This window comes from Ursus maritimus, unplaced genomic scaffold (genome assembly GCF_017311325.1).
Source record: "Ursus maritimus isolate PB19 unplaced genomic scaffold, ASM1731132v1 scaffold_30, whole genome shotgun sequence".
NCBI classification, from domain to species: domain Eukaryota; kingdom Metazoa; phylum Chordata; class Mammalia; order Carnivora; family Ursidae; genus Ursus; species Ursus maritimus.
The window spans coordinates 13,612,592-13,633,579 of NW_024425564.1; the positions used below are offsets into that span (position 1 = coordinate 13,612,592).

A 20,988-nucleotide genomic window follows, 5' to 3' on the forward strand; every position below is an offset into this window, starting at 1 on the left:
GCCAGCAAGAATCCTTCCTCAGGAGTTTTCCACATGGATAACTATCAAAAAGGTTCTATTCCTCATTCACTGTGTTAGTCTATATCCCCAGAAATGCTCTCAGTGACGTCCTCTGTCCTGGGGAAATGCTGAGGGAATGAAGGCAGCATTCTAAGAAGCAGAGAGAGCTCTGATAGACTACCAAGTCCTGGACCCGGGTGTCTCCAAGGCTATTCTGAGTTCGGTTTCACTTCCTTAAAAACAACAAAAAAAAATTCTGACTACTAAAAATGCTCATTCACTTGTCTCTCCTTCCCAGTATAAATACTGTTATTATATTTAAGGCTTTATTAGTATGAATATTTCACACACACACACAAGAATTTATTTTATATCATCCTTCATAACTTTTGGAGCTCAATAGAACACCCCTAAAAACAAAATGTTTGATTCCTTGAGAAAACGTGAGCACAAAGTGCACATATGTTACAGACCAAGATGCTAAGTTGCCTCCACCGTAGAGTGGAGGATACTGATTTCTTCTGAAGTACACATTTTAATAAAGCCTTTGGAGGGCTGTTTAAAAGCAACATGAATTCCATATTTAAAAAGTGTAGAAAACCCCTCAATCCCAATATAAGTAATCCACAATACAATCTTAAACCCACAAAAGAATATGGAGAAAACTGAGGGCATAAAAATAATCTAGATCACTAAATTACATTGCAAAGGTACAGTTTTAATTTTTGTTTAAATTTTCAACTTGCAGCACTGTATTTAAAACAAAAAAGACCATATCTTTGCCCACACCTTAATTTCTCTAATTAATGTTAGTTTCCTGCAAAATGTTTTTTTCTGGAAAATAAATTTATAAGTCAGCTAGCTTAAGGAAGGAAGAAAACGTAAGTGAATGGAAAATGATTTATACAAAGTAATTCAAATTAAAAATTTTTTTGCTCTATATATTACAATTCAGAAACAAAATTACCTTAAGAATACCACAAACAGGACACTGGTCATGGGTTTATGGACTTTCCCAGTCTTGGGATTTAAGCAATGTCAAATGTTTTAAAATGTAAAATATTACAGGAAAGCATGTTACATTTTCCAAAAAGATAAGCTCCTGGACATTTCTCTAATTTTCAGGTTATTTTTGACAGATTGCTATTATAATATTTTTGAAGTAAGCAAACTACTTTATAAAGTAAATGATTAGTTCATTTGTAAGAACTTGATTTATCAAGAACTGGTGGGACTGCGTACCAAATGATTAATAGATAAACCAAAGTTCCTTAGGCTCTGAGGTAACTTGTATTACAAAAGCGTAGCATCTCATCTCATCTCAGGTATTGGTTTAGTCAGGGTAGGACCAGAAGCAATTTCCAGAAACTTTGGCTTAATCTTTGGAGGTTCCAGCCATCTCTTGGTCTACCTCTTTCAAGCCATATGAAAGAAAAGAGATGTGTATGACTTCTGGGTTTTAGATAATTTTTCATCTTGTCTTAGCACATTCCTGAATTTATTAGTGGCAGAAATGAGAACTCTTTTTACCTCAATTTATCAGATGATAAATTCAATCCAATTGCAATTAAATTCAACTGGCACTTAAGCGATCCTATGAATACTGGAGATGAGAGAGACAGGATGGAAAAAGAAGGAACAAAGCAGTTGCAGGAGCTCACTGAACCGTTCTCATGGAAAGCCCTGGAATTTAAGTCTTTTCATTTTTTAAGCAAGTACTCCTTCCCCCCTCTAAAAAAAAAAACCAAAAACCAAAAACCAAAAAACAACCCCCTAAAGTCAAATCCCCCAATTTCCAAAAATTATTTTTCCATAATTGACTCATTAAAATGTTGATTTCTTTACCAAATGTCTGATACTACCCCGGGCGGAATGAAAGGCGCAGAAGGGAACTAGAATTAGGTTCCGCCCTGAAGGAGCCCACTGGCGAGCCTACAGGGAAGGCAGAGTCACAGAGGACTAAAAACAAGGCAGAAAGTGATAAGGGACTGGACTCAATGATTGTCAGGTTCAGTCAAACCCGAGATGCCATAATTCTCTCAGGCTTTGCTACTCAAAGTGTGCTCTGTGGACCAGCAGCACGCGCATCACTTGGGATCTTGTTAGAGATTCAGAATCTCAGGCCCTGCCCGGACCTACTGATTCCAAATCTGCATTTAAAAGAACTCCAAGCGATTCACAGAACGCTAAAGTTTGAGAACCTCTGCTCTACAGGAGACAGATGCAGCAAAAAGGTTCTGATAATTCTGATAAATGACCGATTACTTCTCAGAGGGGTTCAGGAGTGAGAGACGAAGAGATGTCTCATTGCGTCCATAACGTCTATCCACCTACAGGTGTGCAAGTGTGTTCTTGCTCCTGTGGTGGCCTTTCTCTGCTGAGGGTCTGCACTCGGTTCGGTCTGGCCACACAACATGAAACATTTCTTGTCTCCACACATACAATCAGTTGTCTAATGTTACTGTTTCCACATTTTATTTATCCCTTGTTTTCACTGTTGACAAATGTTTTCAATCAATTACCCTTTTATTAATCACAATACTTACACAGAGCTTTGGAAGCATCAGGTACTGTTTTAGGGACTTCATATATATTTAACCCATTTATTCTTTACCCCATCCCTGTGAGGTAGGTACTCTTATTATCCCCATTTTACAGTTGGGAAAATGGAGACACAGGGATGATAAATGACTCTCTGGAAGTTTCGGGTCTGGGATTCAAGCTCATGAGATGTGGCACTGGGACTGTGCTTTTACACACAACAGCATGCCACACTCTGTACACATAAGGATGAGTGTCTTAGGAATGAAAGCGAGCAAGTCTGAAAGAAATTAAAACAGCATCCTTGGGAGAAAGAGGTCTGTACCCCCGAAGGGTCTCGAAAAGCATGTTTCCCCAAATTATAATAAAACTATGAGTTACTGAGGTACAGTACTATCCCTGGCCTTCCCAGCTTTGTTCAGATCTCAGTGTGTTTTCTTTGCTCCTTTCTGCCCGGTTTCTGACTGTGTGGACACGGTTCCCAAGAAGGACTTGCTGGCCTGTCAAAGCTCACAGCTGCAGCGGGGACTCTGAAGCCCAAGGAGCGGCCTTGGCCCTAGCACATGAAATTGCCTGTGGCTTCCCAGCTCTTCTTCCAGCTGAGATCGGTATGCTGATGCATGGGGCCCAAAGAAGATCCAGAGGAAGGAAATTGAAAAAAAACAAACAATAGAACATAACCTGCAGACAGCATTCACAAAGCCATCATGATTTTATTATCTAGCCCTGAGAAGGAATTTTATATTTTCAGACAAACTATGAAGAATACGCATTGTAAGCATTCTGTTCCCACAACTCCAGTGCTATGACACAGAAAGACCTGAAGCAGGTACTGGGCACTGGGCAGGTAAGTGCTGCCAGTGTGATGTGTGGCCACCCAGAAGACTCTTATGAAAGCGACAAAGCCAGGTCTTCAGTTCATCTAGAATGATTAGCACCTCACATCAATCTCTCTTTTTCGGAAGAATTTGGAAAAAGCTTTTTATTTTACCAAAATGTTATATACCACTCAGATGCAATTTTTAATATACCACTAAAAGCTTGATTTGTGGTTAGTCTGCCTTTTGAAACAAAATGAAGGCCACTGCCTGAAATTTGAAATAGATTTTAGTGAAACTGACTCAACTGCTTCACTGGGCCTTCTTGGAGAAACTGCCAATGGCAAGTACTACTTCCGAAGACGGGAAGGAGTCAGACATAACAGGTATCTGTTATTCAGGTTTCAATGACAGAAGAACATTTCCCAGTGGGTAATCCGTAGAACTCTTGTTTGTGTAAGCTTTTAATATAAACTTAAAAATTAAGCTTGGAAAATGCCGGGTTAAACAAAGTTAAACAGTTTTTTTACTGGCAATTCTCCAAGGGGGGTTATAATATCCAGTATTTTCTAAATGAACTAGACATGGAATGCTTTCATCGACATCTCCCAGACTAGCATCCTACTTTGTGAGAGACTGTGCTAGGTCAGAAAATAGGCATTCAGCTCATGGGAGTACAGGTCAGAGAATGGCCTGGTGACTGAAAACAACATTATCTCCAAGATGGGAGAATGGCCAAGTTTCATCCACTTTTCAAAAGATAGTCTTCTTTGGGGACTCATTTGTAATACTACCCCTAATTTAAAAAAATGTGTGTAAGGTGACTTCTCACTAAAAAAGGATATAAGTTCCTCACAGACAATTTGGATACAGAGCAATATATACAGTAGAATCTCAAAGCTGTCCATAATTCCACAAGGTAGAAACTGCCATTGTTAAATTTTTGGTGTGTTTTCTTCTAATCTTTTGTAGGCATAGTTTTAGGGAGTTTAGATCATACAACAGACCTAAACTTGTATCTTTTAAAAAAAAATTTTTTTATTATGTCATGTTAGTCACCATACAGTACATCCTTAGTTTTTGATGTAGTGTTCCATGATTCATTGTTTGCATATAACACCCAGTGCTCCATGCAATACGTTGCCCTCCTTAATACTATCACTGGCCTAGCCCAATCTCCCATCCCCCTCTCCTCTGAAACTCTCAGTTTGTTTCCCAGAGTCCATAGCCTCTCGTGTATCTTTTTTTTTTTTAAACTTAACATTGTCATAATCATACTTCATGTTATTCAAAATTCTCTTAAGCATTATTTTTAATAGTGTGATAACACTTGATTAAATTCACTTAAATATTCCTTGATGATGGGCTCTTAAAGTTCCTTGTTTTCTATTCCTTTTATTAAAAAATCAACTATATTGAGGTATAATTTACAAATACTAAAATGTCTAACAAGTGTATAGTTTGATGAGTTTTGAAAAATGCATACATTCACGCAACCACCACTACAGTCAAGATACGAGACATTTCTACCACCTCAAAAATTACCAGTTGTTTATTCCAGTCATCACCCCAAATTCAGCCCATCATACTCAAGCAACCACTGATTGGCCTTCTATCAGTCCAAATTATTCTTTCCTAGAATATCATATAAATAGAATTATACAGTATGTACTCTTTTGCGGCTCACTTTTTTCACTAAGCAGTTATGCTTAGATTTTAAAACCATTGGATTTTAAGATTCATCCTAGTATTCCACTGTACAGATACATAACATTTGTTTATTCATTTACTCATTGAATGTTAGGGAAGGCAATGTTTTACTAGGAATAAAGCCATTATACATATTCATGTATAAGTCTCTATGTGGATATACATTTTCATTTTTCTTTGGTAAATGTCTAGGAAAATTCCTGGTCATATGATAAATATAGATTTGATTTTATAAGAAAGCCTAACCATTTTTCAAAGTGGTTGTACCATTTATACTTTCATCACTAACGTATGAGAGCCCTAGCTGTTTCAACATCCTCATCAATACTTGGGCATTGTGGTCATTCTAATGGGGGTGTAGTGGTGTTACACTGTGCTTGTAATGAGCATTTCCCAGTTGACTAGTCTTGTTGAGCATCTTTTCATGTGCTAAATAGCTATTTGTATATTTTCTTGTGTGAAGTTATGTTCAGATATTGGACCCATTTTTTAATTGAGTCATTTGCCTTATTTTTGAATTACAGGCGATCTTTGCATATCCAGATAGAAGTCCTTTGTCTGATATTAAGTATTACACTTATTTTCTCCCAGACCATGCTTGCCTTTTCATTTTCTTAATGGTTGCTTCCAAAGAGCAGAAGTTTTTAATTGTGATATTCAGTTTGTCATTTTTTTCCGTTTATGGCTCTTGCTTTTGGTGTCCTAAGAAATCCTTGGCTTCGCCCCAAATTGGTATAAACATTCACTACAAACACACACAGATACCAAAAAGCCATAAAGAATAACAGACTGCATTACACGAATATGTAAAATTTTTGCTACTTGAAAGGCACTGTTGAGAGATGGAAAAGGCAGTCATGGACTGAGAGAATATACTTGCAAAAACTCTTATAACTCAACCTAGTAGAAAAACAACTTAAGATATCTTTGCCTACCTCGAAGTTGCAAAGCCTTTCCCCTATGTTTTCATCTAATGGTTTTTTAGTTTTTAGTAACTCTTACATTTATATCTATAATCCTTTTTCAATTAATTTCTGTGTGGTGTGATTTATGGATTGGGTTTCACTCCTTATCCCCATATGGTATGGCTATTCATGATTTTAGCACTATTTGTTAAAAAGACTATCCTTCCCCCAATTAATTACTTTGACATCTTTGTAAAAATTCAATTGGTGGTACAAGTGTTAGTCTTGGGCTTTATATTCTGTTCATTCTGTTCATTGATCTATAAATTTATCCTTATGTCAATATCATGCAGGTTAAGTTTAAAAAGAAGTTTGATATTCTTTTTCAAAATGATTCTAGATCCTTTACAGTTCCATATAAATTTTAGAATCAGCCTGCCAATTTTTACCAAAAATGACTGTGATTTTGATTGGGACCTCACTGAATCTATAGATTGATTTGAAGAGAATCTACATCTTATCAACATTCAGTTCTCTCTAATCCAAGAACACAGTATATCCCTCTATTCATTTAGCTATTTTGGTTTCTCTCATGTTTTTTTCAGGTTGCAGTGTGCAGATCTTTCATATATTTTACTAAATTCATTTCTAAGTATTTCATGTTTTTCTGATTCTATTTTAAGTGGTATTATTGTTTTTTAAAAAATTCAGTTTTCAATTGTTCATTGGCAGTACATAGAAATAAAACTGATTTTTATGCATAGATTTTGTATCTTGTGACATTGCTAAATACACCTATTAGTTTTAGTAGTTGTTTCAATGGTAGAACGCTCAAAAGTTTTATATGTACTCCATCATGCTATCAGTGAATAAAGACAGATACACTTCTTTCTTTCATTTATTTTTCTTCTTTTATTTTTGGCTAGGCTCTTCAAGACAATTTGAAAAGGAATAATTAAAGGAGACATCCTTGCCTTGATCCTGATTTTTAGGAGAAAAGCATTCAGTCTGTCAACATTAATTGTGGGGTTTTCTCAGAGGCTATTTATCAACTTGAGGAAATTTCCTTCAGTTCCTGGTGTGTCGAAAGTTTTTTTTCTTTAGTAATAAACAGTCATTGAATTTTTTTCAAATGCTTTTTCTGCAACTATTGAAAAAAATTACATGGTTTCTCTCTTCTGTTTTTTAAAATATAGTGAATTACACTGATTTTTAAATGTTAAACTCCTTTTGCATTCCTAGGATAAATCCCACTTGGTCATGGTTTATCAACTTCTTATATATTGCTTATTTGGTAATATTTTCTTAATGATTTTTTGTTTCTATGTTCATGTGGAATACTAGTCTGTACACTTCCTTTCTTGTAAACAGTTTTTGTTGTTAGTATCAGGGTAATGTTGGACTCATAAAATGAATTAGGAAGTATTCTCTCTTCTAAGTAGTTTATAGGAAGGGTATTATTTTCTTCCTTAAATGCTTGAAATTCAAGTTCTCTAACAGAGATAGAAGCAAGATTTCTATTTTTTCTTGAGTCAGTTTTGGCAATGTTGTGTCTTTTACAGAATTTGTCCGCTTCCTCTATTTTGAAAAAGTCACTGGCAAAGGTTGTTCATAATATATCCTTATTATTCTGTTAATATCTACAGGATCTGTAGTGATGTTCCTTCTTTTATTTCTAATATATATACTTTGTGTCCTCTTTTTTTTCCCCTGATCAGACTGGATAAAAGGTTTATCCAGTTAGGGATTGCACTGATCTTCTCCACTGTTTTTCTGCTTTCTATCTCATCAGTCTCTGTTCTTACATTTATAATTTCTTCTTTCTGTTTGCTTTGGGTTTAATTTGCTCTTCTTCTGGCTTCTTACAATGGAACCTTCTTCTTATGATAGATAATTAGCTTGGAATCTTCTCCTTTCTTTCTTTCTTTCTTTCTTTCTTTCTTTCTTTCTTTCTTTCTTTAGTGTTCAAAGCCACAAACTTCTCTTTAAGCATTGCTTTAGCTGGATCCCACAGATTTTGGCATGCTGTTCCCATTTTCATTTAGTTGAAAATATATTCTAATTTCCCTTGTGATTTCTTCTTTAGCCTGTGAGTTATTTAGAAATGTGTTGTTTACAGGGATGTACTGTATGGTGACTAACATAATATAATAAAAAATCATTAAAAAAAAAAGAAATGTGTTGTTTAGTTTCCAAATGTTTGGGGATCTTTAATATTTTTTTGTTATTAATTTCTAATTGAATTCCATTTTGGTCACAAAACATATTCTTGCAATTTTAATACTTTAAAATTTATGAACTTCTCTTATGGCACTGAATATGGTCTATCCTGGTGAATGTTACAAGTGCAATTGCATATATATGTATTCAGCTGCTCTGGGCTAGGTGGGTGGTATGTTCTACAAATGTCAATTTGGCCAAGTAGATTTATTATGTTGTTCTGGTCTTTTCTATCCTCAAAGATTTTCTGTTTACTTGTTCTGTCAATTATGGAGAGAAGAGTGTTGAAGTACTTAAATATAAGGTTTGTCTATTTTTCCTCAGTTCTGTCAGTATTTTGAACTAATGGTAACAGGGTATATACATTTAAAATTGTATGTCTTCATGATGAATTGATCCCTTTAAAATTATGAAATGACTCCTTCCTTCTAATTAAATGAAGTCTAATTTGTCACATATAGATACAGCCACTCCAGGTCTCTTATGATCAGTGTTTGCATTTTTTCTCTTTTCATCTTTTTACTTTTAACCTATATGTTTATATTTAATGTGTGTCTCTTGTAGATGGCATATTCCTTTTTTATCAAGTGCAACTAATCTCCCTTTAGAGCATTTAATGGATGCAATCATCAATACAGTTACTATTTGTTTTATATTTGTCCCATCTGTTACTTGTTCCCATTGTCTCTTCTCCTTCTTTCTTTTAGACTAAACACTTCTTAGGATTACATTTTAAATCCACTATCGCCTTATTGCTATTTTTTATTTTGTTTTTAGTAGTTTCTCTGTAGTTTGTAGTATGCACTTCAATTTACTGCAGCCTATCTCTGAATAATTTTATATCAATTTGCATTTAGCTCAAGAATCTTACAAACAATATAATAATGAAATGCTTCCATTATGCTCCACACTTTATGCTCTGTTGTCATACAAATTTATGCATATTAGAAACTTCATAATATATTATGATTTTTACTTTCAACCAATTGCTTTTTAAAGAAATTTTAAAATGTTTTATGTTTTCCCACATATTTACTGTTTCTTTTGATCTTCACTTCCTAGAGATCCATGCTTTGAACTAGTATCATTTTCCTTTTGTCTAAATGTCTGCTAACAATATATTATTTCAGCCTTGTTTGTCTGAAAATAGTCTTTAATTCACCTCCATATTTGAAACAGTTTCTCTGGGTATAGAATTCTAGGTTGTAGGTTTCTTTCAGCAATTTAAAGATGTTACTCCATTGTCTTTTGTCTTCCATAGTTTCTGATAACAAAACTTTCCTTTATTTCTCCCTCTGTAAATAATTCTCTTTTTTCTCTGGCTGCCTTTTAAGATTTTCTCTTTAGCATTTATTTTCAGTAATTTGACTATGATGTATCCTGATGAAATTTTCTTTGTGTTAATCCTGTTTGGGATATATTAAGTCTCTTAAGGATCTGTGATTTTATTGTTTTCACCAAATTTGGGGAAATTTGGGCCAATATTTAATTCTTTCTCTGTGCCCTGTCCCCTCTTTCCCCTGGGACTCCAATTAAACATGTTAGGTTGTTTGATACTGTTCCACACGTCACTGACACTCTGGTTTTTTTTTTCCTTCTCCAGTCTTTTTTCTATGTTTCATCATGGATCATTGCTACTATTATACTTCTATATACTTATAGTTCAACAATCCTTTCTTCTGCAGTATCTAATCTGTTCTTCATGCTAACAGTGAATTTTTCATTTCAGATATTTAATTTTCCATCTCTAGAAGCTCCATTTAGTTATTCTTAAATATATATTTTCCCTCTCTTCTCACTAAACCCATGTTTTTCTTAAAATATCTGAGCATAGTTTTAATAGTTTTTTTAATGTCCCTGAGTGCTTATAACATCATCTCTATTATTCCTCAGACTGTTTTTACTGATTGTTTTTTCTCTTGGTTATAGGTTATATTTTCCTGCTTCTTGACACTCTAATTTTTTATTGAATGATGAATATTAAGAATTTTATGTTGTTGAGTCTAGATTTTACTGTCTTCTTTTGAAGAACACGGGCTTTGTTATGGTAGGAGTTTGTTCCTTGTGTCCAGTTTGATCTTCTTGAAGTTTGTACTTAAACTTTGCTAGCCTAAGTCTGGAATAGCCTTTACTCTCAGGATTAGCCACATTACTGAGACATAGCCCTCTAGACTCTGTATCACTTCTCTGAGTGATGAACAAGGTCTCTCCATTGAAGCTGGCTGAAATGCAAATGCCTCCCAGACTTGAGTAAGCTCTGAGGAATGTTCAATTCCCAGCTCCCAGGTAGTTCTTCATCTAAGCTTATGGAATTTCTTCTAGCACATCTACATCTTATTATTCAGTACAAACTAAATGGGGTCCTTACGCAGATTTCTGGAGTTCTTTTTTCTTTGTAGAGCCCACCTTTCCAGAACTTTGCCCCCTAATGTTAGGTGCCTCAGACTCTCTAAATTCTGACCTCTACCTCCTCAACTCAGCAAAACAGTTGTTCTCTGATGGAGTGCCCCTTTCATGTTCCATGGTTGAGACTGTCCCTCCAGGAAGAGGCCCAGAGTGATTGCAGGGCTCACCTCATTTGTTTCTTTTCTATGAGGGATCACAGACCTGCATTACCTGTTGTCCAATGTCTAAAACAACTATTTCATATATTTTATGTAGTTTCCTTTTTTTTTTTTTAAAGATAGAAGGTTTAATCTAATTTCTGTCATTCTATCATAGTCCTTTCTTGTATTTAAAAAACGAATCTTGGAAAACAGTTTGGCAGCTCCTCAAAAAGTTAAACATAATCATATGACCCAGGAATTCTACTCCTAAGTATATATTCAAACGAATTGAAAGGAGGGACTCAAATGAATATTTGTATATCCATGTTCACAGTAGCATGATTCGCAATAGCCAAAATTTGGAAGGGACCCCGTGTTCAACGAAAGATTAATGGATAAACAAAATGTAGCATATGCATATAATGGAATATTATTCAACCTTAAAAAGGAATGAAATGCTGATACAGGCTACAACATGGATCAATCTTGAAGATATTAAGTTTTGTGAAATAAGTCAAACACAAAGGACAGATACTGTATGATTCAATTTATATGAAATACCAAGAGTAGGCAAATTCTTTGAGACATAAAGTAGAATGGTGGTTGCCAGGGGCTGGGAGAAGGGGTGGATGTCAAGTTACTGTTTAATGGGTACAGAATTTTAGTTGGGGAAGATTAAAAAGTTCTGGAGATGGATGGTGGTGATGGTTGCATAACATTGTGAATATACTTAATGTCACTGAAATGTATACTTAAAAATGGTTAAAATAGCAAATTGTGTGTATATATATTTTACCACAATAAAAAAATTACCAAAAAAGAAAAATTTTCCATCTATAATAAAGAATTTCTGACAAATCTTTCAAGCATTCCAATAAAAATCTGACTCCAAAATTTGTGTCACACAGCACATAAATGTAACGCAGGATTACAAACTAGATCATTTTGGTATAAATTATAGCATTGGCCCAACTGGCAAAACTCAAATGAGATTTGAGCATTAGACAGTAGTAACTTATCATTGTGAATTTCCTGATTTTGAGGATCATACTGTGTTTACGTAGGAGAATGCCACTGTTTATAGGAAATACACACAAAAGTCCAGGGTGATGGGCATTAGGTTGGCAACCTATTCTCAATAGTACAAAGAAAAGAAGATTGTTTGTAATGGATTTGAAATTTTTCTCTAAGTTTTTTGTGGTTTCAAAATTTTAAAATAGAGACGAAAATATTAAAAACAATTGTATAATATTATCACATTGATCTGGTAAAAGTAGAATTACCTACAGTAAAATCACAGTAAATCATGTGTTAGCCATAGTAAAAAGTTTAAAATTAAAAAAATTAAAAACCTTTAAAAAATAAAAAAAGGTAAAAAAAGGGATTGTATACAGTGAAGAATAAAGTCCCTCTTTCATACTGAAACTGTGTATTGCTTTACAAGACAGTAAAAGGGGAAAAAGACAAAACCAAGGTGAATAGAAAGCACATATATAAACTCACCAGCAAATGTCTGATAAATGGCCAGAAATCAATTCATACTTACACAATGGTTTTTCCAATGTGCAAAAATGATTTCTCTACAAATTCCCGAACACTATGGACTTCCCCAGTAGCTATGACAAAATCCTCTGGCTCATCATTCTGCAACATCAGCCACATAGCCTAGAAAGAGAGAGAGGCAAGTCCAAGTTAAAGTTGCACCCAGCTGCCACTTGAGAAATACAGTGGTATCAAAAACATGCAATTGAGGGGCGCCTGTGTGGCACGGTGGGTTAAGCAACCAACTCTTGGTTTCAGCTCAGGTTATGATCACGGGGTCTTGAGATCAAGCCCCATGTCAGGCTCTGCTCTCAGGGTGCAGTCTGCTTAAAATTCTCTCTCCCTCTCCCTCTGCTCCCCCACCACACATGCACTCTCTCTCTCTCTCTAAAATGAATAAATCTGTAAAAAAAAAACACCCCATAGCTGGATATGGACATTGCTAAAAGGTAAACTGAGGCACATTAAATTCTTTTCCCCCCAAGAGTTTATTGGCGCATACATCAATTTGAATAAGTCAGCACTAAACCAAAGGTGGTTAGGAGCGCTACACCAACAGGAACCAGGAGCGGAGTTTTCACAGAGTGGACACCGCAGCAAAGCAAAGCAATTATGCGATTGACTATAGTTTACACAGTTGCGTTATTTGAAAAAGCAGCGGTAGCTGTTTGTGACTGGTTGTTCTTAAGGTTCATTTTGTTGGATCTGAGTGCACTGACTCTGGCTTAGGTTTGGTTCACCTACACAGGCTGTTAAGGCATTAAAAACCACCAGTCTGACGGCCTCCTTGTTTGAATACTTTGACACGTGCAGCTAGAAAATGACCATGAATTTAACACAATATTCTCAACATCACAGTGGTGGTTCTCAAACTTCAATGTGCATCAGAATCAGCAGGGGCCCATCTCAGCATAGATGCCTGGGACACAGAAGGTCAGACTCGGTAGACCGGAGGACATGTTTTAGGCATCTTGATCGTCACACAGCGGGTTCTCGGGCTACAATTTAGAGGAACAAGATATTCTGTGGCAAAGAAACTTTCTACAGAATATTTAAGAAAAGAAGAGTTTATAAAGAATTGCCCGATTTTCCTTTATATCGTGGACGGAAGGTAAGAAAAAGTCATTTAAAAACAGATCTTCCTGAAAAGTAGAACCAAATTTCCTAACAATAAAGTTGGAAATTTTTCAGCATGTTGACATCAAAAAGCCAAGTAAATCAAGAATCACTGAAGGGAAAACAATAATGTAACGAACAGTACTGCCCCTTTTAAAAAGTTATTTGAGTGACACTAAGAACGCGCCAGCGGTCAGGATTCGTCAGGCAGCATTTCCAGGTCAAGTGCTCAGTGCACGCATCGCACCAGTGCACTTTTTCAACAGGGATGAGAAGTCAGTTGGGTAACAGTGCAGCTGTGTGTCCCAGATACAAACTGGTGGCAGTGGTCACAGCCCTGCTCCACTTGGTTCTAACCACTTTTATCAGTAGCAACGGGCCTATCGTTTCTACAGTTTGGAACTGTACACTAATTTCAATGATTTTGTTACACAGATTGAAGATGCAGATTAAAAAACACGAAAGTAGAGCTCATGTGTGACTGTAGCATACCTCTTTAAGAAAAATCCTAGCCAACAACAACCGTGTTTTACCTCATTCTCACCCACTTTTCAAAATAAAATAGGTAAAAATAAGGCATTTCATGAGAACACAGCCCCTAATATTATGCGTATCACACTCTGGTTCTAACATTTAAAGAAAACTGTTCTGGTTGGTGTCTCCCTCACTGCTGTTGGATAAGCTGAAAAATAAGCCGCTGAAGCCAATGGAGCAGCTTCTTTTTTCTCAGAAGATGCAACCCAAAAACACTCAATTCCTTTTTATTCATTGAATTTGTGGCATCCTTCTAAAGAATAATAAAAAAAATAGATATTTATCTTTTACTTGAAGTTATTTCTTGCAAACATTTGTATTTTTGGTCAATTAAAAGACTTTTCAATCCTATTTTTGCTCTACGGAGGATGAGACTTCTGGTGGTTTTATGTACTTTGGAGGTGGGCACACTGGTGGGACAATGGCAGTAGATTTGGGTCAGTGGCACACTGAGAAGTGACTAACGAAGATGTCTTGGCTAGGAGAGAGTTTTGCTGGCATTCATGAAGTATCTGCAAGGGTCATTTTGCACTAAGAGATCACAGATGATGAATTTAGTCACAACACTTTAAAAATTCACACTAGTTAGATTAGTATTAATAATAAAACCTGATCTGTTTTTAAAAGGTACAAAATGCAAGATGTTCTCTTTATTGGGATAGTCCATGCAGCACAGAGTCTCCTAAATCTTTGTACCTCCCTGAATTCAGGGCCATTAAACATGTTCTGGGCTGACGGGGGGAGTGGGGTCTGAGATGCAGCCCAGCTCTGCTGGCCAAGCCCTGTGCCCGGCACCCTCTGCTTTTCAGGTCCTCACAAAGGTGTCTTTTGTTGCGGGCAACGAGGCACATGCGCATTAGCAGAGGCCCAGTGGGGGGCTAGCTCCTCGTGTCTCTGTGTCTTGCACGTGCAGTTCTCGTGGCCTAGAATGCCCTCTTCTCTCTCCTTTGTCTGGAAACTCTGACCTCTCCTTCCAGATCCCACACAAGAGCCCCAAGTCTGGTCCTTGGAATGAATTCATATTATCTCACTGAGTTTCCGTGTGACCAATGGCACACAGTATTGTTGGCTTCATTGGGACTGAGCCTGCCCTTTGGCCACCCTTCCACAGCTAAGCTGACCCTCCCATCTCCCCTGAATGTGTGCACACACGCACACACACACGCACACACACACACACACACACACACACACACTTGTTTTTGGCTTTCTTCAAAAATACTTTCAAAGTTTTTAGGAAAAACTAAATTATGCTTCTGGCTAGAATTTCTATTTGAACATTTTTCTGAGGGATTAGTGTATACACTTACATGTGTTTTACTCAAATTTCCATTCTAAAAATAACATTTAAAATAGGTCTTTCAGGACTGCTCTGCTTATTTTATTTCTTTTGAAACACTATGTTGTGCTAGAATGGTTTTGAAAAAATTACATTTTTAGTCATGTGAAAGAAAGCAAGGGCTTGCTAAAAATAAAAGGAGAAAATATGATTACTGGTTAATGGTGGATTACTTTAAACGCTGGGCACAAGTTCCCTGGAACTTGTTTTGTTCCCCGACAGGAATCTGGGGATCAGTAGGAGCCTCTCACTTTCACTAAAGTGAGTGCCAAGAATCTGCTCTTTTCTTTTCCATCAGACTATCTGCGGCCTTTGACCTATCAATTTCTAGGCATTTCCTCTAAAGTTCATATTGTACCAGACTCCAGTCTGGGAATGGGAAGGGAAAGGATATACAACTCCAGATTTATTTGTTATTACTGAATAGTTTACTGGTTTTAACAGAGAGAAAGGGCTTTGTTTAAATTTCCACTGAGCATAATTAATGGTTATTGACTGGTAAATGAAGAACAGGTGACATTCTGGATTAGAAGATAAATGATCTTGTGTTCTGGTGTGATAATGGGTTAGTAATTTGCCACAAAGCCGAGGCCCAGTGCATCCCATCATAATGCTACACCATGTCCAAGACACAAAGGCCCCTGTGTGAGAAGTACTCAGCCATTCACCTCCTTATACAGCTGCATACGTTGATTTGGTCCATTTATTCTCTGATGGATGGCACAACTGAGGCAAAAGCTCACCACTTCTCACCTTCCTGTTCACATGCTGAACATATGACCCATGACACAGCCAGGCCACAATCTGTGATCAAATCGCCACTCAGCTTTGGCTTCTGACTATAGAAACAATTTTGAGGTTACATGTTTTAGATGTCAGTCCTCTCTCTTTGTCTCTCAAGGAATGAAGGAGAAAAAACAGTCTTCCCACATTCTTTCAGTGCCCTTTAAGGATATGACTGACTTATCCACTTCCTCAGATACTTATTTACTTTCAGCCGTGACCTGATCACCAGTGCAAACAAAAAAATCTCCTGCTTTTTAATCCATCCCACAGGGAGGAAAGACAATCAGTTAAGGAATGTACCAAAGCTTTAGATTCTTCGACATAAAAATGTCCCTTAACGGCAAATGAAAAGTGCAGTTTTCAAATCATGTCTCACATTCATTTTGCTTTTAAGGTACGTGAAGTGGAGAAGAAATCGGATGCCATACCATTGACATCTGAAGGCCGAGTGTAGATAGTTATAAGTATTAGTTAAATTTGGACATGTGTTCTCTCGTAACTGTATAATTATAGATAGAAGCTATCTGTTCTATAAATCTAATTTAGAGAAGTCAAAATAAAACTGTACCAAATTTGAGTGGAAATACTACCTCCCATAATCTACTCTTCGGCCATTCAAGCCATGAACGCGGAAGTAGGCAGTGAAGGATCATGCCTCTTTCCTTGATTTGGTAGCTCTGGAGGCTGTTCAGAGCTGGACCAGTGAAGGAGAACACCCAAAGTACATCACCACAGACGACTAACTACACCTGATTCCATGCATGCCTTTTGGGGTGTGATGTGTGTTTGTCTTAAAAATCTGGACTCTACAATTGCTTCTACCTCGCCATTAACCTCCAGTTCGGTATCCAAGCCACAAACACTTATTAACTGAGCTGTCATCCATGAATAACAAGATTTGTTAATCAAGGTTATGTTTAACTATGTTTATTTGACTGGTGCTTTTTCAGTCTTGTGCTTTGTGCTTTATGTGCTACTGTCATAAAAACCTTAAAACAGAACTATATATATGTATATACATATACTTATATATATGTATATTTTAGGGGAGAAAGTTATGAAATAATTCTAATAAAAATCATAGGAATTTGGGGGCGCCTGGGTAGTGCAGTCGTTAAGAATCTGCCTTCGGCTCAGGGCGTGATCCTAGTGTTATGGGATCGAGCCCCACATCAGGCTCCTCCGCTGTGAGCCTGCTTCTTCCTCTCCCACTTCCCCTGCTTGTGTTCCCTCTCTCGCTGGCTGTCTCTATCTCTGTCAAATAAATAAATAAAATCTTTAAAAAAAAATCATAGGAATTTGAACAAATGGATATTAAAATTCCCAATTAAAAAATGTCAGTGGGGCTCCGTTCACATACATTTTGTCTTTAAACTTTGTTCAGTAGCTGTTTTCTTGGTAACAGCCTGGTATTCACAGTTTGGGTCAGGACTTCAAGTAGTCTTGCTCTAGGTCAGGCCTCATGCTTTGCGGTACCCACATAGGTAGGTCTGAGGGTTAGCATGGGCGACTGCCCCCTACTCTGATATAGTTGGGAAACAGGTACCACGTGATTACATAAATAAAATGATACCAAGAAAATCATCTAACATAAAACCAGAGGCTGGCCTTAAGGACTTTTCAATCTATTAGTTTTCTTCATAGACAAAAATACTGTGGTTTGTGGATTCCTTTGATAAAGAGTCTTTCAGACATTTTAAAGATACTGAGTTACTGAAGAGGAAAAGAATGGTTAGATAATAAATTAATAAAAACAATGAAAACCTCAGAACACAATTTAGAAAGCAACAGAGCTCTTCTTACTTTTGCTGTTAACATATTATTCTAGAGGGGTGCCTGGGTGGCACAGCGGTTAAGCGTCTGCCTTCGGCTCAGGGCGTGATCCCGGCGTTATGAGATTGAGCCCCACATCAGGCTCCTCTGCTATGAGCCTGCTTCTTCCTCTCCCACTCCCCCTGCTTGTGTTCCCTCTCTCGCTGGCTGTCTCTATCTCTGTCAAATAAATAAATAAAATATTTAAAAAAACCCATATTATTCTAGGTTGATGTAATATGCAACACAAGAAAAAGGCTGTGTGAGAATCTGCCTTGCCCTTTGTGCTTTCATTCCAGCCCCGTACACTGATCTACAAATTCCAAGGCTGAGGGTTAGTTTTTCTCATCCCTGGGCGAGAACTGAAAGCCTAAAAGCTCCTAGTCTTGCGTTAATCATCCTGAAATTAATTTTTCTGGCATACCATAAGCAGATTGAAGGTTATGTATTTATTTCTTCTATGAATCTGAGTATATTTCCCTCTTGTATCATTTCTTTTTCAGGCACACCAATTATGCTCATGTTGTATCTCTTTTCTGTTGTCTTCTATGCCTACTATACCTTATTTAATCATTTTTATGCTTGGTCTTTTCCATATTATTTTATGTGGTTTCCTCCTGCCAGTTCACCTGATTGTTTTCAGTAACATTTATTTTAAATTTTGTTGCTAAGGTGGCTTCAGTTTCTGGGACAATTTTTTTTTCTCTTCCATATCTTCCCTGATTACTTCCAGCTTAACTCTTTCATTTATTTTCTTTAAGCCCGGGGTCAGCAAACTTTTTCTTAAAAGTCAAGGTAGTAAATATTTTAGGCTCCTGAGCCATACGGTACCTAACACAAGTACTCAACTCTGCTGTTGTCGTGCAAGAATAGCCACAGACAGAACAGAAACAAATGGGCATGGCTGTGTTCCAGTAAAACATTATTTACAAACACAGTCAAATGGCTCATGGACTATAATTTGCCCACCTTTGCTTTTAGCAAACTGAACACAAACATGTTGCCTATAATTTTCTGAATCTATGGGGGACAATGAACAGAGCTCCAGTGATGTATTTTTCTTTGAATAATACTCCTTAGGATATGAGCTATTCATCTGTTTTGCTCCTTTTTTTCTCCTTGCAATCCTTTCTTCACTCCCACCTCCAGTATAGATCCTGGGGTAGCGCCTTTCCAATTACTAATACTACTGGAACAAGGTTGGATATTTGCTGAAGAATTATATGAGGAGGCATAGGAAAGCACACTGAGGCATAGGAAAGCAGTCTGCTGCTGCATTTCAAACTTCTCTCAAAACCCTCTCATCGAACTCATTACATTCTCTGCCCCAGGACATGGCTGCCCTCTTTTTTCAGCCCTTGGGTGGTTCATGTGGCTCGCAGAATAGTCCATCAATCATCAGGCTGCTATGGTGCTGTCTGGCAGTGTTGCTTCCTCTCTGCCCCTCCCCCGGATCACAACCTGCATCGTCTCTCAGCCACGAGGTTATGGCACTGACAGTAAAACTGGTTCCTGCTTCAGCAGTGTCTCCCTGCCATTTGGCAGTATCGAAGCGGGTATCTATAAAGATCGTCTCCTTTCCTATGTAATATCATCTTGTGTATCATCCATTTAGGACTGAGAATTAATTTGAGCAAAATTTACAGCTTGTATGTATGTTTAGCATAACATATTCTGAGTGGGTGCATAAGGAATTATTTTAAGCAATTATATATATCCCAAAATTATGTGACCATATAAATAATATATGAGAAGACTTTAATGAAAAATCCACATATAAATAAATCCACTTGTCTAATGCTGCTTAATAAGCCATCCTAAAACTTAGTGGTTTAAACCTTTTCATTGCTCAGGATTCTGTGAGCTAGGAATTTAGGAGGGTGGGGCAGATGGCTCATCTCTGCTCCCTGCGGCCGAGTGATCTGATTGGCCTCTCTCACAGGTCTGGGTCCTTGGTGCTAAATGTACCTCAGTTCTCCTTCACGTGTCCCCCAACCCTGTGATCTCTCATCATCTATCTCAAGCTTTTTTACAAAACAGAAGTTGCAAGGCCTCATGCGGCTGTGGCCTGGAAGTGACCGAGTCACTTCCTCTACATACTGCTGGCTATAGGGTCAGCCCAAATTCCAACAAAGGGGAAACAGATCTCCCCCTTTATGAGAAGAGTGGTAGAGTCACAGAGCAAATGGGCCTGCCAATGGGAGGGATTTTTGAAGACATCTCTAGAAAAAAATCTATTGCAAAGGGCTATCTTGTGATCACTATAACATAAGCTGATTATTTCAATATAGTAATGAAATGACTATGTTTGCCTTTGATATAAGTGTTACTGCGTCAGCCTGTAGTTTCTACATAGAGAGCTCCGTCTATCTTTAACATCGTGCAGTGTTAGGTTTATATGGGCAACAGTAATTCACAGACTAACACCTGGAATATGGAAACTCACTTTCAGGTCACTGTAATTTAACAAATGCTCTAACTTGGCCCTAACACCATTACTGTCACAACATACTTCCCAGAAGTGGTTGTTTCCTGGAGCGTGCCCAGCCACCTACCTCAACCAGGTGTTTCCAATTACCTGTTCCCACTCGCATACCCAGGTAAGCCATTCTAGAATTAGTTCCTGGCTCAGCAGGAACAATACAAAAGCTGTGGGCATGCAGCAGGAAGTTACTTTATACTCATGACCACCTGATCGTCCATCTCCCTGCTCGTGGTTCCTGGCCTAAACATATTCTTGGGAAGCCAGCTCTGACTTCTGTGACCTCATCCTTCAAGCCCATCCTGCCACCTGGTTCTGCCTCTCAGTCTGACTCTGACCTTTGGAATCCAACTTCTGGGCTGGTTCTGGGCTCCCTGAATAACAGGTCCTAGCGTTGTCATAGCTCTCTCAATTCCAGGTTTGATAATCATTGTTACCAGTAAATCAAAACTATAGACACACCATATTATGCGCATTAAGGGAGATGTAGATAGGACTTTATAAGCTTAGTTTAAAACAACACTGCCCAATAGAAACACAAATGCAAACCACATATTGAATTTAAAAATTTCTATTAGCCACATTAAAAAAGTAAAAAGGTGAAACTAATTTTAATGTTTTATTTAACCCGATATAT

At 37.3% G+C, this 20,988-nt stretch overlaps 1 protein-coding gene across 1 annotated transcript in view; it reads right to left on the reverse strand.

The window, feature by feature from the left end:
- The window catches only part of GMDS (GDP-mannose 4,6-dehydratase), a 596,996-nt gene that overhangs the window by 106,549 nt on the left and 469,459 nt on the right, over window positions 1-20,988 (reverse strand). Inside the window, exon 8 of the mRNA XM_040644987.1 lies at window positions 12,287-12,405. Within this exon, the coding sequence (XP_040500921.1) occupies window positions 12,287-12,405 (119 nt within the window). The remainder of the gene's footprint in view (window positions 1-12,286; window positions 12,406-20,988) is intronic.